The sequence below is a fragment of the Geotrypetes seraphini genome, chromosome 1 (genome assembly GCF_902459505.1).
Source record: "Geotrypetes seraphini chromosome 1, aGeoSer1.1, whole genome shotgun sequence".
Lineage (NCBI taxonomy): Eukaryota > Metazoa > Chordata > Amphibia > Gymnophiona > Dermophiidae > Geotrypetes > Geotrypetes seraphini.
Window position 1 is genome coordinate 163,949,120 of NC_047084.1, and position 17,896 is coordinate 163,967,015.

Sequence of the window (17,896 nt, forward strand, 5' to 3'; positions counted from 1 at the left end):
AAGATATGATCGGTCTCCCCGGGGGCCTGTGCAATCTTTTGTGGATTTTAGGTGCCAGGTAGATCCACGGTATGGTACTGTGTTACTTATTCAGGAATTGAAATTCTCGTTTGGTGACATATCCGTCATCGATTCCTGGTATAGCACAAATAGTGAGAGGTGTGATAGTTAGAAGTTGGTTGAATTTTTAAGTTTTAAGGGATTAAAAGATGGTTTGCTTTTTCCACAGAGAATGTTGGCACGTTCCTGATGAAGCCCTGTGTTAAACTCTGGGGGCGAAACGGAGATCTTCCGTAGAAATATAAGAAGTTGAATAAGAGAGAGCAGGAAAAAAAGCTAAGTTATCCTGAATTAGATGGAATGGCAAAATACTAAGTTATACTAATTTATATATTTTATAAGTAATTTATAAGAAAGAAATCGAATGAGAAGTTAAATAAAAGGAGAAAGAAAATAGAAAAAAAGCCAAATAGGGAAGGGCAAAACAAAATAATAAAAAAATATATAGTTTTATAATGAATTAATAAAAATAAATAAATAAGCACGAATCAGAGATATAGAGAATATAAACGGGACCGATGATAGCTCACGGTATCAGCCATTGGTTTTGTAAAATATCTCAGATCCATGGCTGTGAGCACTTGAGAACCCTGTTAATCTCTAATTATCCTGTGAGAGTGCAAGGAAAAATTTGTGCGACAGCGCTTTTTGTTTAAGTGGAGAGTGACATTTGAAATTAAAACAAGTATGAACATCACCTTGTGAACTACCTTGAATGTCTTTTGATCAGATGGGGTGGTATGTAATATTTTAGAAAAAAAATACATCACTAGATTTGTACACAATGGAAAGTTGAAACATTGCTCAGAAAAGAGTCAGGGTTTTCTTTGGTGTTTAATGCATGTACTCATTGGTACCAGCTGCTTTTTATATGAAAATAAATCAGAAAAGGGTATCAACAAATGAGATTTATCTTCCCTTCTGTTATCCAGAAGAGCTAATACAAAGCAGGTCTCCTTACTGTCAGGAAGTAGAAAGCAAAATCTTCAGTTAGAAGCAATTCTGCAGCTCTGCTCTGGGGACAGAAGGGGGCACTCTTACTCCTTCAGCAAATAATCAGTCTAGCAAATGTTTTGAATTTCAGCATTGGTAAAAGAGTTGTCAAAATTAAAGCTACCAAACAGATTGTTTGTGACCATCTTTTAAAAATCATGCTCTAGTCAAGTGGTTTACCTAAAACATATTTATTTGTTTTTTTTTTTTTTTGTGACTTGCTGACCATGTTTGCTTCTGACCCATTCGAATGAGTTACAGAACTTGTTCTTGGTGTGGTATTTGAATGCAATGATTTCTTGCTACATTTTGAATTTAGTCAGTGGAGAACATAAAAATTGCTATATTGGGTCAGACTATGCTTCTTCATAGACTCAAAGAAAGATCTGGTTGGCACCAATAATGCTTTGCTATAGATTAGCCACACAGGGATATTGATATTGGAAACTGCTGACCTGCAGTTGTCACTGTGAACCACTCACACAAAATGGGGTTTTAAATTTGTGTTTCAATCTTAAGTTGGAAAATGAAAGTTTAGGTCTGTATGTGCAAAACTGCAATAGTATTTCATAAAAGGCTTACTGAACATAGAGATTCAAAATGCCGCTGCTAAGCTTATCTTCGCAAAAAGCTAATTCGACCACGTCTCACTACTTTTGTCCAAGCTCCACTGGCTCCCGATAATCTCCAGAGTCCACTTCAAATGTGCCTGCCTTACTTTCAAGATCCTACATGGCATTCTCCCCCCTTTTATTCCTCTTTCTTGGAATTCCTCTAACCCCAATTCCACCAGATCTACCCAAAAACTGAAATTTTCCTTCCCTCTCGAAAAGGCGTTTCCCTTGTAGGAAAACTAGGTTCCTCCCTCCCTTTCAGAATCACTGAGCTCTGGAACAATCTTACCTCCCCTCTTAGGAATCTGAGCTCCCTCCAACTCTTCCGTAAACATCTGAAAACCTGGTTATTTTCAAAAATGTAACTCTTCCTCTCTCTGGTTACTCTGTCCTAAATTTTCTCTTCATTTTGTCTTTTCCCTTTACTGGAGTTCCTTTCTACCCTAATCCCTTGTTAACCGTGTCGAGCTTTGCGAATGCAGAGATGATGCGGTATACAAACCCAAGGTTTAGTTAGAGCCTTTTATAAACTTATTTTATTGGGAACAGCCATTTTACAAAAAACAAGTTCAAAAATTGTGCAGCAACACGTGTTTTACACATGAAAGTGGCTACTTTTGCAAAGCTACATGTTGAAGGGAAGCCACCCTCTGAAACTCAAACTTTTGGCATTGTCAAGAACAGCGGTCTCAAACTCGAGGCCCATGGGCGCATGCGGCCTGCCAGTTAATATTTTGAGGCCCTCGTTGTCCACTCCACAAGTGTCCGGTGGTCGCTGTAGCCTCACGCAAGCGCTTTCCTGCATCTGTACGCAATTGTGAGGTGGAGTCCAATTGTGTGCAGACACAGGAAAGTGCTTGCGTGAGGTTATGGCAGTGAGGCGAGCAACATTCCAGAACGTGCAGCTTGGAGCAACGGTTGGAGGCAGTGCAGCTTGTACGTGTGTCCGGTGCTGGAGGAGGTGAGAGCTGTTGATATTTTTTCACTTTCTGCATGTTGCACTGCTTCTGATAATCCACATTTTAGAGTGGTTGGCACTTGGAGGGCCGCAGAAAAAAATAGTTAGGCGTCCTCCAAGTACCTACAAATCCAAAATGTAGCCCTGCAAAGGGTTTGAGTTTGAGACCACTGGTCAAGAGGCTTCGACCTGAGAGTACTACTACTGCTACTTATCATTTCTATAGTGCTACCAGACACACGCAGAGAGAGAAGCATAATTCCTCCCAAAGCTCTCCTCCAAAGCCCAAGGCCAAATGACTTGAAGCAGGTGTCAGTGCTAAGTTTTTTCTGGTGTGCATGTATTGCCATTCTAAAATACAGTATATATGTATATTTGTTTATTTATATACCACTTATAGCCTAAGTGGTTTACATTCAGATACTCAAGCATTTTTCCTATCTGTCCTAGTGACTTCACACTGTATCTAATTTATTTATTTGATTTCTATCCCGATCTCCCAAAAGCTCAGAATGGGTTACAAAAAAGACATTCACAGTTAGTTAGACATTAACAGTACATTCAGGACATAGCTGGTCATAAAAACATGGAGCACATAGGAGGAATGAAAAAAGAGGAGTCTGTCTGCCGGAGCAATGGGGGATTAAGTGACTTGCCCCGGGTCACAAAGAATAGCGTGGGTTTGAACCTACAACCTCTGGGTGCTGAGTCTGTAGCTTTAACCACTGCGCCACTCTAAAAATCAAAATGTAGTAGAAGTGAGCCAGGTATAAGACAATGAAGCCATTGTGACATCACTGATGAGGTTGGCTGTTAGGCACGGGTGGAATGAGGCATTATGATGTCACAATACCAGTTCTGGTTATCAGAGGCTGAAACTTTTCACACTATTTATTAAATTTTCTATACCGTTCTTTCAGGGGAGCTCAGAACAGTTTACATGAATTTATTCAGGTACTCAAGCATTTTTCCCTGTCTGTCCCAGCAGGTTCACAATCTATCTAATGTACCTGGGACAATGGGGGGATTAAGTGACTTACCCAGGGTCACAAGGAGCAGTGTGGGGTTTGAAACCAAAACCTCAGGGTGCTGAGCTGTAGCTTTAACCACTGTGCCACACTCTTTGAAAGCCCACCCAGACCATGCTTACAACATGCCTCTTTGACATTTTTGCATGCTTCCATCATACACATATAAGTAATACTTTTATACAGGGTTTTAAAAAGGTTTGGACAGATTCATGGAAGAAATGTCCTTAAACAGCTATTAAAGTGGGTTTAGGAAAAATCCATGTGTTATTCCTGGGTTAAGCAGCATAAATTTGTTTCACTCTTTTGGGATCCTGCCAGCTACTTGTGACCTCGATTGGAAACTATTTGAAATAGGATACTGGACTTGATGGACCTTCAGTCTGCCCTAGTATGGGGTGGCTTATGTACTTACATGCCTATTTACATATGTAAATCAGTTTTCCTCACATCAGGGGACACTAACCTCCAAATTCTCTATACGGCGCCATTTTATTTAAAACAATCTAATTTAAATTTAAAATACAATTTTTTTAAATCATTGATTTTTATCCAGCCAGCATAATGCCAATTTTTAAAAAGGATTCCAGAGGTGATCTGGGAAATTAAAGACTGGTGAATCTGACATTAGTATAGGGCAAAATGGGAGAGACTATTATAAAGAACAAAATGACAGAACATATATGTAAGCATGGATTAACGAGAGTCAACATTGTTTTAGTTAAGAGAAATCATGCCTCACCAATCTACTACATTTCTTTGAAGGGGTGAATGAGCATGTGGATAAAGTTGAGCTGGTATTTGGATTTTCAAAAGGCATTTGACAAAGTACCTCATGAAAGACTTCTGAGGAAATTAGAAAGTCCTGCGATAGGAAATAACATCCTATTACACTGGCCAATACTCATTTTGGTGCCTCAAATGTTAGACCTTTTTCTGGGTATATTTGACCCACTGATTCAAAAAATGGCACCAATTTTCTCCTATCAGCTCTAGGTTTTGAGATACAGAACATGTGCCATATGCTACTCTTTACTCTGCTCACCCATTAAAAAATCAGGATTTTTTAATGTAGTGTTTAAATTAATATCTTTTAAGCATGAAGGAAACATATTAAAAATTAAAAGTAAAGTGTACAACATGAAAATCTACTTATTTCATACCAAAAGCACAAGTTTATGATACAAACTTTCCAGTCATTCGTTAAACAAGAGTGAGATCTGCCAGGACAATCCTGCATACAAGAGTGGGATCTGCCAGGACAATCCTGCATACAATTCCAATAATAGTCTGCCATCATGTGTGCTTCCCATCTTCTATGGAGGTGAGATGTATCACTCTCACCTCCATAGAGCAATCTACCGCCTCGCCCCTTGGCCCCTGCAGATATGGAGGGGTTTCCCTCGGCGAAAGTCACTTAATTGGAGGCCCCTAGTGGGAGCAATTTCAAAATGGGATCCATGAGGCAAATTGGTGAATACATGGAGCATTCTGCTATCTTTGCTGACAGGAAAACACCCCAGGCGGTATTGGAGAGCATATGGATTGCTCTCCAGAAATTTGATATGAAGGTGGACACTTCAACGAAAGAAATATCATCTCTTGTGAGTAAAATCGATACCTTTTCTGAGACTGGCAGGGACAAAAATTGAATTTACTACTCAGCTGGTATTGATAAAGGAAGAAATGAGAACTTTAAAAGATGCTTCCTCATCTATAATTAAAGACAATCAAATAATAAGAAGATTGAATCTTCGCTTTTTGAACTTTCCAAAATTTCTCCTATCGATGCATTTAAGAAATATTTGATAGAAGATCTAAAGTTTTCCTCTCAAAATATACCTCCCGTGAATAAGATATACTATATTTACTCAAAGAAGATAGGAGATCCTTTAGAGACTAATGAGTAAGTAATGAGGAATGAAGGTCTCAATATTTCAGAACTCTTAGAATCTTCTTTAACAGAGTGTTTTGAAAGGTCAACATTATTGGTCTCATTTGTTTTTGAACAAGATGTGAATTTAATTATGAAGTTGTATTTTAGAAAAGCCCAAGTTCTCTTTTGTGGGAAGAAGATATGGATCTATCCAGATGTAACACGACAGACACAAAATATTAGAAGAGGGTTTTTTTGGAAATGAGACAGGAAGTTCTATCATTGGGAGCAAAATATTTGCTGGCTTATCCCTGTAAATGTCGTATAAAATATCTGGGTATAAACTATATTTATTATCAGCCGGAACATCTGAGGGTGTTTATTGATTTAAAGAAGTTGTCCGCCTGAATTTTAAGTTACTTAGATTGCAATTTAAGGATTGTATCGAAGCTTAAATCACGCCCCGCTTTTGGTACGCTAGAGCTGTAAGTTGTATAACTTATGGAACGTGATGGTAGCTTATGAGAGAGGGTAGTTCATACTGTTTTCTCAATCAAGCTCATTTTTTACTCATTTTTGTAATGCTGTTTGTATACTATTTTCCTGGCCAGGATTCAAGGTGCAGACCATTTTGCAATACAAACATAATATATAAGAAAAAACCTGTTTGTTGTCCTATATTGTAATCTCCTGTTAAGCATAAAACACGTGGAAGGACATAATTTTTTAAAAAACCGTCTAAGTCCCCTAGTGGCCTAAGCCCCTAAACCCTGAAAGTAGCAGCAGGGAAAATGTCCATTCTATTAAAAAAAACGTCCAAAATGAGGTTTTTTTGAGAATGGCCTACCTCTAAGTTCCCATCCCCTTTCTATTGCAAATGCAAGCAGTGTCTCATTTCCGGCTCACCACATAATTGTTTCCCACGTAGTCACCTTTATAGGACTCCCAGGGACTCCTGAAGAAGACTTTTTCTCAAAACGCGGACCGTGTTGGGTCCTGTATCCCTAGCGGACTAGGTCCTTTAAGGCTTTTATGTGGATGATTTATTTTTATGTGGATGAAATTATTTTATGTGGATGATTTCAGTGTACCTTTGGAACTTTGACACTTTCAAATAAAGTCCATTTAGGAACATCGTCACTCCACAGAGTTTTTTTGGCTACCTCTAAGTTCAGCAGTTTAATCACACAGACCACCACTACATCTAAAATTAAACACATTCCCAACCAAAATAATTGCCCAAGTCCCAAACGCCCAAAACAAGACCTGTTAGGCGAAGGAGGGGCCAGTACTTCACCTAAAAGCTGAATTCTGTAACCGGCGTCTGTGAAAAACAACACCAGTTATAGAATTCCCCCCGCAATGATTGAGGCAGGAGAGATGCCTAATCTCTCTTGCCGCGATTGTGATCCCTTCCCCCCCCCCCGAACTGCCGCAAACTGCAGCAGGAGAGATACTCAATCTCTCCTGCCGGCATCCCCCCCCCAAAAAAAAACAATACCGGCAGGAAAAATGCCCAATCTCTCCTGATGAAGGTGCACTCCCCCTTCGAATACCGACAGGATGAATCCCAAGCTGGCATCCCAACCCTCCCATGACTACCGGCAGGAGGGAGCCCAAGCCCTCCTGCCAGCACCTCAAACCTCCCGTGACTACCGGCAGGAGGGAACTCAAGCCCTCCTGCAAAGGCACCCCCACCCCCCTGAACACCCCCCCAAACTGGCAGGAGGGAGCCTTCCCTTCAATTCTGATGTCGGAGAGGAATTTTTGGGCCAGCCAATCGCTGCCTGGCTGGCCCGGAACTTCCTCTCTGATATCAGAATTGACGGGGAGCGGAATGCTGGTCACCGCAAGGCTTCTGCTGGGAGAGCTTGGGGCGGCGGTGGCTTGGAGGCCTGTTCCACGATGGCTGCGGCAAACCTAGTGGCTTGGGGGAGGGCAGGGAGAAAGAAACAAAGGGGGCAGGCAGGGAGACAGAAAGAAGGAGGGGCAGGGAGACAAAGAAAGAAGGGAAACAGAAAGAAAGAGGGAACAGGGAGACAGAAAGAAAGTGGGCATGGAGAGAGAGAGAGAAAGAAAGAAATGGAGGCAGAGAGAAAGAAAGAAAGAAGGGGGCAGGGAAAAAGAAAGAAAAAGTTGGAGGAGAGAATGAGGTCTGGAGGAGAGAAAGCATACAGGAGGCTGAAAGAAGGGAAGAAATATTGGATGCAGGAGTGGGCTGAAGTCAGAAGAAGAAGTGCAGCCAGAGTGAAGTCAGAAGAAGTCAGAAAAAGAAAGTGCAACCAGAGACTCATGAAATCACTAGACAACAAAGGTAGGAAAAATGATTTTATTTTCAATTTAGTGATAAAAATGTGGCCGTTTTGAGAATTTATATCTGCTGTCTATATTTTGCACTATGGCTCCCTTTTACTAAATCGCAATAGCGGTGTTTAGCGCAGGGAGCCTATGAGCGTCGAGAGCAGCACGGGGCATTCAGCGCAGCTCCCTGCTCTAAAAACTGCTATCGTGGTTTAGTAAAAAAGGGAGGAGGTATATTTGTCTATTTTTGTATGGTTGTTATTGAGGTGACATTGCATAGAGTCATCTGCCTTGACCTCTTTGAAAAAAAAACCCGGAATATGAATGATAATTAACATTTTCTCTGCCTTTCAGTGTGCTTTGTGTTTTTTTTTTAATTTTATTGTTGGTAGATCATTTTGACTTGGTCATTTTAAAAGTAGCTCGCAAGCCCAAAAAGTGTGGGCACCCCTGACTTATGGTTTTAAAGTGTTTGAGGCTTGTGTAGATGAGAACGGAGGTTGCAGAAATGGGGCCAGGACAGGAAAAGAACTCACGGGGATGGGAAAATGAGTTCCTGCAGGGACGGGGAAAAATTTGTCCCCGTGTCATTCTCTACCTGGCACCATGGCAGTGGTGGTCGCGAATGCAGGAGTGCTTCTACTGGCAGGGCATGGGAACCCTCGCTTGCCAGGGGATCGAAAACAAGTTGGGGGGGGGTGAGTTGAGGAGAGGTCCCAGGCCCCAGTGTATTGTGGATATCCTGACTGACTGGGTGTGTGCCCCAAGGACTAGGTTGAGAAAGCACGGCCCTAGGGGAAGGAACCCAAGTTATTGCTATTTTAGATGTAAGCTTATTCTGCCTAGTAATAGGGTCAACCCAGTTCCTATTCTCTTATTACACCTAAAAACTTCTGACACAAATGCTCTACAGAAACAAAGAGAGTAGTTTGCGCTTCTAATATAACTGCACCGACTTATCATACCCTGAAGATACTTTTTTACAATGTGAACACAATTTAAAAGCATTTCCTGTTACCTCTGTTATGCTGAGAAAAACTAATTAAGCATTTTGAGAGCTCCTGCCTTCTCCCCAGTGCATAAGGCTGCAGGCCCTTCTCATGCCCCCTTTCCACTAAAAAAACAAGACCTGTTTAAAGACCTTTTCCTCACTTCTGGTTAGCCCGAATTGTTCAGGTCATGTTTTTGCTGTAAATAAAAGCAAGTTAACCTAGAGTTCAGAGTCTATAGTCAAGTTTACTTAATGGCTCCATGGTCAACAGGTACTTACAACACACCCTGTGCAGAGAAATAGATATTTCTAAATCTTCCAGTTTGATTTGTTTTTAACAGGAGTCAACATTTTAGGTTATCGCTGCTGAGAGGAAGTCACGACCCCTGAGCCCAGCAAGAATGAGAGGCAGAAAATGATTGTCTGTTTCTTGCCAGTGATCTGCTCTCCTTGGCATGATGGAGTGTGTGGGACAGCTAAAGGACATCGATTGCACCATTGATCAAAGGAGAAAAACCAACAGCAGAAATACTTGCAACTGGGGCAGAAAAATCTGGAACCAAACATTTAACTTTTGAAGTGTCAGAATGTTTTGAGCTGTTTGAAGCAAGCCTTCTTGGACTCAAAGGAAAGGGATTTATAAATGAAACTACGTGTAATAACATACCTTCACAATATCAGGTTTAAGGTACGACTTAGTAATAGTATCCCATATGACAGGGTAGATATCATACTTTCACACTGGCACTGAAAGAAGGTGTATGTGGCTAAAAGTTTAGGTCAGTAGCTCCAAAACCTGTCCTGTGTCACCTCTAGCCAGTTGGATTTTCAGGATGTCCACAATGAATATGCATGAAAGTAATTTAAATGCAGTGGGAGCACTGCATGCAAATGTATCTCATGAATAGCCATTGCAGATATCCTGAAAACCAGACTGGCTGGTTTGGAACCCACAGGTTTAGACCATAGCAATGGATAAGGGAAGAGTACAGGCAGTGGCGTAGTAAGGGAAGATTTGCCTGAGGCAGAGGAGCCTGGCACCCCCACCCTCATAGTGGTGGGAGGTCTCTTAGATGACCTCTTCCCACCTCATATCTCTTCAAGTCTTCTTCATTAGCAGTGAGCAGGATCTCCTACCCACTGCTTGAGCCATTTGATGTCACTTCCTGGTTCTGCGAACAGAAAGTGATGGCAGAGGGAGGGCTGGGGCCAGCATGAGCAGCAGAAAAGAGTTCCTGCTGGCGAAGACTAGAAGAGGTATGGGCGAGGGGGAGTAAATGTAAGAGACCCCTCCCCATCGTTGGGGGGAGGAGAGATGTCAGCACCCACGCCACGATGGTGCCCAGGGCATCCCCCTGCCCCCTTACTACACCACTGAGTGCAGGGAAAGGCATATTCAAATGAGCATTGCCATTAAATCTGAGTCTTCCATTAATACAAGAATAATCAACCCAGTCATCAGGGCATACTCAGCCAGTCAGGTCTTCAGGATACCCACAATGGTGTGCTGAAAGGTTCAGTTCTTGGGCCTGTTCTTTTTAGCATTTTTATAAGTGAGGTGCAGTGGTTGGAGCTACAGCCTCAGCACCCTGAGGTTGTGGGCTTAAATCCCACGCTGCTCTTTGTGATCCTAGGCAAGTCACTTAATCCTCTACTGCCCCAGGTACTTTAGATAGACTCTGAGCCTGCTGGAACAGATGGAGAAAATGCTTGAGTACCTGATTTGTAACCCATTCTGAGCTTCTTTGGGAGAACGGGCTAAAAAATAAATAAATACTGCTGAAGGGCTGTTTGGTAAGATTTGCCTCTTTTTGCAGATGATAAGGAAATCTGCAGTAGAACAGACACTCCTGATGGTGTAGATCAGTGTTCTTCAACCACCGGTCCATTGACCAGTGTCGGTCCACAGAAATTTCCTGCCGGTCCACAGGGCATCAGGCCCAAAACAGTGTTCTTCAACCACCGGTCCATTGACCAGTGTCGGTCCACAGAAATTTCCTGCCGGTCCACAGGGCATCAGGCCCAAAACAGTGTTCTTCAACCACCGGTCCATTGACCAGTGTCAGTCCACATAAATTTCCTGCCGGTCCACAGGGCATCAGGCCCAAAACAGTGTTCTTCAACCGCCGGTCCATGGTGCGATCGATGCGGCGTTATCTTCGAGCCAGCTCCCTCTTCCTAACTGATTCAGTGCACAAAGCCACGGGCAGTGGCTCCTACGGGCATCCTGCGCCTGAACCGGAAGCCTTCTCTCTGGCATTGCAACGTCAGAGGGAAGACTTCCAGATGAGGCACTGGACGTGCAAGGTGCAATTAGTACTATTATGGGGGCGGGGTCTGGGGTGGAGATTGAGTAGAGATGGGCGAGGTCTGGCCCACGACTTAGCCCCGTGTTCTTCAACCGCCAGTCCACTGACTGATGCCAGTCCACAGAATAATTCTTTTATTTCTGCCGGTCCATAAGTGTAAAAAGGTTGAAAAACACTGGTGTAGATAACATGAAGAAGGACCTAGCAAAGCTTGAGGAATGGTCCAGATTTTGGCAGCTAAGATATAATGGTAAGAAATGCAAAGTCATGCATTGTGGCTTCACAAACCTAAAGAAACTGTACAGTTTAAGGAGTGAAGAACATTTGTGCATAAAAGAGGAATGGGTCTTGGGTATGCTAGTATATGATGATCTTAAAGTGGCCAAACAGGTTGAAAAGGTGACAGCAAAAGCTAGAAGGATGCTTGGGTGCATAGAGAAAGGAATAGCCAGGGAGGTATTGATGCCCCTGTATAAGCCTTTGATGAGACCTCATTTAGAATATAGAATATTGTGAACAATTCTGGAGACTGAATCTTCAAAAAGATATAAACAAGTTGGGGTTGGTCCAGAAGAAGGCTACTACAATGTTCAGTGGTCTTCATCATAAGGTGTGTGGGGACAGATTTAAAGATCTCAATATGTATATTTTCCACGCTTTCTTGAATTCAGGCACAGTCTTTGTCTCCACCACCTCTACTGGGAGACTATTCCACACATCTACCACATTTTCTGTAAAAAAGTATCTCCTTAGATTACCTCTGAATCTATCACAACCTCATTCTATGCCCTCTTGCTCTGGAGTTTCCTTTCAATTGAAAGAAGCTTGCCTCTTGTGTATTTATGCCATATAAGTATTTAAACATCTCTATCATATCTCTCCTCTCCCGACTTTCCTCCAAAGTATACATATAAAGATCTTTAAGTCTGTCCCTTATGACGCCTTATGACATAGACCACCATTTTAGTAGCCTTCCTCTGGACCAATTCCATCCTGTTTGTCTTTTTGAAGGTGCGGCCTCCAAGATTGTACACAATATTATAAATGAGGTCTCGCCAGAGTCTTATACAGGGGCATCAATACTTCCTTTTTCCTATTGGCCATTCCTCTCCCTATGCATCAAAGCATTCTTCTAGCTTTCGCCATCGCCTTTTCAACCTGTTTGACCACCTTAAAATCATCACACAGTATCACACCCAAATCCCAAGTCCCTGCTCCTCTTTTGTGCACAAAAGTTCTTCACCCCCTGATTGATGCTGCTGTTAATTCATTGGGCATTCACGTTTTGACAAGAAGAAGGAATATCTACTGTGGGCTACTGCATGAAATAGCTACTGTGGGCTGCTGCATGAAATCTCACATTTATACAGATTTTCTTCATTATTTCTAAATAGAGGTCTAAGGTCTGCTATTATATTTCCATTTTCAGCTAGACTTGCTAATCCTTATGCATACCATTTTTTAAAAAAAATTATAGAAGCTGATTACACTTGGAGAGAATGGTACTTGAGTAACTCTTCACACTGCTGTAATCATACACTTGTATTTACATTATCCTTGTGGCTCACAGGGATTTGATAGCAAAGTATGTAAATTATGAGCTGTAATTCCACTGTTTGGGGATGGAAGTTTGAGAGGGGAAAAAAAAAAAAGATCCAGGTTAAACATTAGCATCTGAGAATGACTGTGCTGGTCAGTTAGCTAATCTGAGGCAAGCCATCATGTCGTAGGCGTGGTGCCATAAATACAGAGGAAGAGAGGCGGCCACAGCCCAAGAAATCAGCAGAGGGGAGACATCGAGGAAGTCAAGCGATTCAGCATCATGAAGCTGCTTGTGGTGCTATTGCTCTGTGTTTCCGCAGTCAGACCCAGTCCCGTCACAGACTACGATGAGGTAATGGCAATAAGGTTCAGTGGCTGGACATGATCATTTTTATTGCAATTCTGCAGGTTCAACCGATTGCATTGTAAACTGTGGAGTGTCCCTGCGAGCGACATGAATACAGTTGCGGTTCTCTCTAGAGAATAGTCTAGATCAGTGGTCTCAAACTCGTGGCCCAGGGGCCACATGCGGCCCGCCAGGTACTATTTTGAGGCCCTCGGTATGTTTATCATAATCACAAAAGTAAAATAAAACAGTTTCTTGAACATGACAATAGTAAATGACAATATTATTCTTAAGGCAGCCAAAAGGAAAGATTTATAAATTGTAAAGAGTTTTACCTCATGCAAAATTGTCATTTCTTTAATAAGAACCTAAGAATTGCCACTGCTGGGTCAGACCAGTGGTCCATCATGCCCAGCAGTCTGCTCACGCGGCGGCCCTCTGGTCTAAGACCAGCACCCTAACTGAGACTAGCCCTACCAGCGCACGTTCTTGTTCAACAGAAACTTGTCTAACTTTGTCTTGAATCCTTTTTCTGAGGCCTTCCAAGCCTACAAATCCAAAATGTGGTCCTGCAAAGGGTTTGAGTTTGAGACCACTGCTCTAGATCCATTCCAAGTATGGGGGGGGGGGTCACACATTTGATATGCTGCCTTTCTGTGGTATATCCAAAATGGTTTATTTGATAAATATAGATATTTTTCTGTCCCTAGTGAGCTCATAATCTAAATAGGGGTCAATATGTTTGTGTTTATTAAAATCTTGATATACCGCATATACAGCCAAAAAGGATCAATGTGATTTACAATATAACTCAATCGAAATTATGAAAAGAACTCCATTTAAACAAAAGAGAAAAGAAAAAGAATAGCATTTCTAATACATAATATCCTATAACATCCAAAATAATAAATTTAAAAATTAAAAATTAGTTAATTAATAAAAATTTTAAAATTAAAAATATATATAAATATATAAATGCAGACTCCAGTCCCAAATTCCTCTCATCAGTTTAAAAAGGCCAGTTGAAAAAAAAAATATGTGTTTAAATGACTTGAAATTTTGAAAAGATTCTTCCTGTCTCAATTCTACAGGCAAGCTGTTCCATAATATTGGGACTAAAGTAAAAAAAAAAAAAAAATCACAATTTCTAGTTGAGGCAAGGTGAGCCTTTGAAGGAGACTGAATCAAACGGGACTGGCACATGCATTGTTCAATTGCTTCTAGGTGGCTTTCTGCTGATATTCTGCAGCATTTAATTAATTAGTGCCTCTGAATATCAGCTCTAATCGCTACAACCGTTGCTGACAATTTTGTGGGCAGAGTTGACACTTATGTGGTTAAGCGGCGATATCCTTTGCTACCTAAGTTAACTGAACAAATCAGACAACATAAAACTCAGTCCTATCTTTGTCCGATTTGACATAAGTCGGTTGCAAGCGGAGTATCGCATAAGTGGTCGCCAGCTACACAAACCTGGACATCCAATTCCAGTGGTTTGGCATGGCTTGGCATTGAAAATCCAGATATAATGCCATGTTACCCTCTTGTACCTGGTGCAAGGAAGGGTTAAGGGTCTCTGAAGAGTGTGTTAAAGGTACTGATCAGAAAGGAAGCTGTGATCACAGAAAGTCTGGTAGGTATTTGTGGATAGGCGAGTTATAAATAATTTTAAATAAATAAGTATATAGGGCATGGCAGGTCCTTCCTCTCGGTGAGCTGGAAACCCTGCTATCTCTGGCTGCTACTGATACATTTTCTTCTCTCTTCCAACAGGATGACGACACTACCCACACGGTAAGACAGATCTTTCTGGACCAGGCACTCAGCTGAGCCTGCAGTGTGTTTTAGTCTGCATCATGTGCTTTGTTTAAGATTGTGAGTAGTTTTAGAATACTGCTCCGCTGTCACGCCATGTTGACCATCTGGGGTGGTCTTTCAAACTTTGAAAGGTCTGGAATCTTCACCAGAACTGTGTGCCGCAAGTCGAAGGCAGAAGTGAATACTAGAGAGCAAAGGCCAGAGCTTGTCGTATGCTGGACTTCATTAGTCGGAGTACTCTATATGTTAATATAGGGGACAGATGAATGGAAGGGATCTAGTGGAGCTGGGGCAGCTCCATGGCCTTTGCTCTTGGTTAGAATTTACTCCCCCCCCCCTCCCCCACCCAACTGCCTATGTAGATCTATTTTGAAACTTTGACTTTCTCCACACATAAACTGCTACCCCCAACACATCCACACACAATTTCACAATGCCATTCTGTACCTGGGGATGTGAGGTAAAAACCCCACGTAGAGAAGTTCTCAAACTAGTGCAGTTCATGGCATATACAGTACATTCCTATCCTTCACTATTGCTTAACCCTTTCAGGACCAAGGGACATATTTGTCCCATAACTTTAAAATCCTATAAATTTTGATTGGGATAGTCTACAGTTCTAAATTTGATATGTACGGATTACATATGATACTGCCTTTATGTAAACAAACTGGTTCCGACATTCATTCATTAGCGTCGTTGCCAGATTGACGAGAAGATTCACTTGCCACACTGTCCATAAGCCAGAAGTGTGATTTTTTAAAAAAAAAAAAATAATGATATTTCACAAAAAAAATCAATTTTTTGGCATCTGCAAGCCCTTTTTACCATAAAAATGTCGTCAAAACCACAAAAATTGGCCTACGATCCTTATGGTCCTGAAAGGGTTAATGTGGATTCCATAAAGGAGACAAGTTTTACTTTTTCTTTTAAAAGAGATAACTGATTACAAATATGTAAGAGGGTGGGGGATAGAATGAGGACAGAAAGTAACCAGTGCTTGATTTAACTCTCTGCCCTTTTATTATGCATTTGGATTTTGCTCACACCTTTAAAGTAGGAACTTGAGGTGAGCTCCATTTAAGTAAACTGTATGTGGAGGCGTTCCTCTGAAACTTTGCTAGTAAGCATATTTGATAAGCAATCTGAATTGTGATTACGGCACCTTATTAAGTGGGGATGGATAATATGTAAATTCGTTGAGCTTTTGACATAACGTCAATGGACTAAATTACTATGTGATTGTGATGCAACTGAATACATTTTTGTATCTGTATTGTTCATGAACTATTGTGACTGTTTTGTTAACTGCTTAGTTATAGGCCAGTGGTCTCAAACTTGCGGCCCGCCAGGTACTATTTTGAGGCCCTCGGTGTGTTTCTTGACCATATGTCTCTTTAGCTATATGACAATATTATTATTAAGACTTAGCCAAAAGGAAAAATTTATAAACTATAAAGAGTTTTACCTCAAGCAAAATGGTCATTCCTTTAATAAGACATTAACTATTTTTTCTGAGGCCCTCCAACTACCTACATCTCCAAAATGTGGCCCTGCAAAGGGTTTGAGTTTGAGACCACTGTTATAGGCGGTCTAGAAATTTTAGAAAGAAAGAAATAAACTAGGCATTTCACCGTTAGGCTCACACTCCAGTTTTCTACCTCAGACAATGGAAGGTTAAGTAACTTGGCCAAGATCACAAGGAGAAAAGGAATGGGGAACTTGTATACCACCTTTTCATGGCTTTGGCATTTCAAAGCTGACATTCAAAGTGGTGGGCGCTGGAGGATTAAGTGACTTGCCCAGGGTCATAAGGAGCAGCACTGGAATTTGATCTCAAAGACCCCTGGGTACAGAGGCAGCAGCTCAACCAGTGAGATTTGAGTTGGGAACCCTTGGAGGTCAAGCCTAGTGTTTTAACGGTTCATAGTCATAAGCGCGAGAGACAAACGTGCGCTGACATTTGAGAGCGGACAACTGAGCGCAAGACTTCAGCGGCCGCTCTAAAAGATTCTTTTAAAGGGCTCTGACGGGGGTGTGTGGGGCAGTTTACTTAATAGTGTTGGCGCTGCTGTTGGGGGTGGTTTTGGGGGGTTGTAACCCCCCTATTATACAGAAAACTTAATTTTTCCCAAAAAATAGGTAAAAAGTTAAGTTTTCTGTATAATGGGGGGGTTACACCCCCCACACCCCTCCAACACGGCAGAGCAAACACTAAAAAGTAAAGTGGGGGTTCCCCCCCACACCCCCTGTCGGAGCCCTTTAAAAGAAGCTTTTAGAATGGCACGCTGAAGTCTTGCGCTCAGTTGTCCATTCTCAAATGTCAGCGCGCGTTTGTCTCGCTCGCTTTTGTCCCGTCACTGTTTTAACTGCTAGGCTTCTCTTCCATTATTAGCACAGCCTCCCCTCCTGCCCAGAATTCTAACTTTTAAAGACTCCTTTGCAGAGGTCCACTCCATCCCCCTTCTGAATGTTTGGCTCCCAACAGTTGCAGCAGCTTCCAATGATTACTTACAAGAGAAGTGGATCCAGGGACCTAGAAGCATAAGCTGTCACAGCAGATAAAGTCTTTAAGGCTCATCTGGTCTGACTAGTTTGATTTCTAGTATGATGTCATAGCTTGCAGTTCATCTCTGGCTTTTCTCACTTTTTGAGATCTATGGATCCTCTGTGCTTGATGGAGGAAATCAAACAAGAATGCAGGAAATGTAATTATATTGGGAGACTTCAATTTCCCAGGGATAGACTGGAAACTAGCAACCTCCAACTGCGGCAAGGAGGCCAAGTTCCTGGAGGTGCTAGGGGATTGCTTCCTGGAACAAATGGTAAAAGAGCCGACAAGAGGCAACGCCACCTTGGATTTGGTCCTAAATGGCCTCACGGGACCGATAACAGAAGTGGAAGTCGTGGTTCCACTGGGAACGAGTGATCACAATGTAATCAACTTTAAACTTGACATCGGGAAAGGGAAACATGCCAAAACCTTAACCACCACCTTAAACTTTAAAAAGGGTAAATACGATCGCATGAGAGCCATGGTAGAAAAACGTGGGGATATGA

At 41.8% G+C, this 17,896-nt stretch overlaps 1 protein-coding gene across 5 annotated transcripts in view; it reads left to right on the forward strand.

Moving 5' to 3' along the window:
- The first annotated feature begins 5,117 nt into the window (after nucleotides 1–5,117).
- FGB (fibrinogen beta chain) overlaps nucleotides 5,118–17,896 on the forward strand; it is a 37,993-nt gene continuing 25,214 nt past the window's right edge. The window contains exons 1-4 of one of the 5 annotated variants that reach the window (XM_033941119.1): nucleotides 5,121–5,257; nucleotides 9,163–9,509; nucleotides 12,861–13,024; nucleotides 14,792–14,812. In XM_033941119.1, the coding sequence (XP_033797010.1) occupies nucleotides 12,953–13,024; nucleotides 14,792–14,812 (93 nt within the window). In that variant the 5' untranslated portion in view covers nucleotides 5,121–5,257; nucleotides 9,163–9,509; nucleotides 12,861–12,952. Of the gene's footprint in view, nucleotides 5,258–5,428; nucleotides 5,560–9,162; nucleotides 9,510–12,860; nucleotides 13,025–14,791; nucleotides 14,813–17,896 lie in introns of those variants that run through there. The other 4 variants (XM_033941110.1, XM_033941126.1, XM_033941100.1 and 1 more) reach the window with 4 other exon arrangements.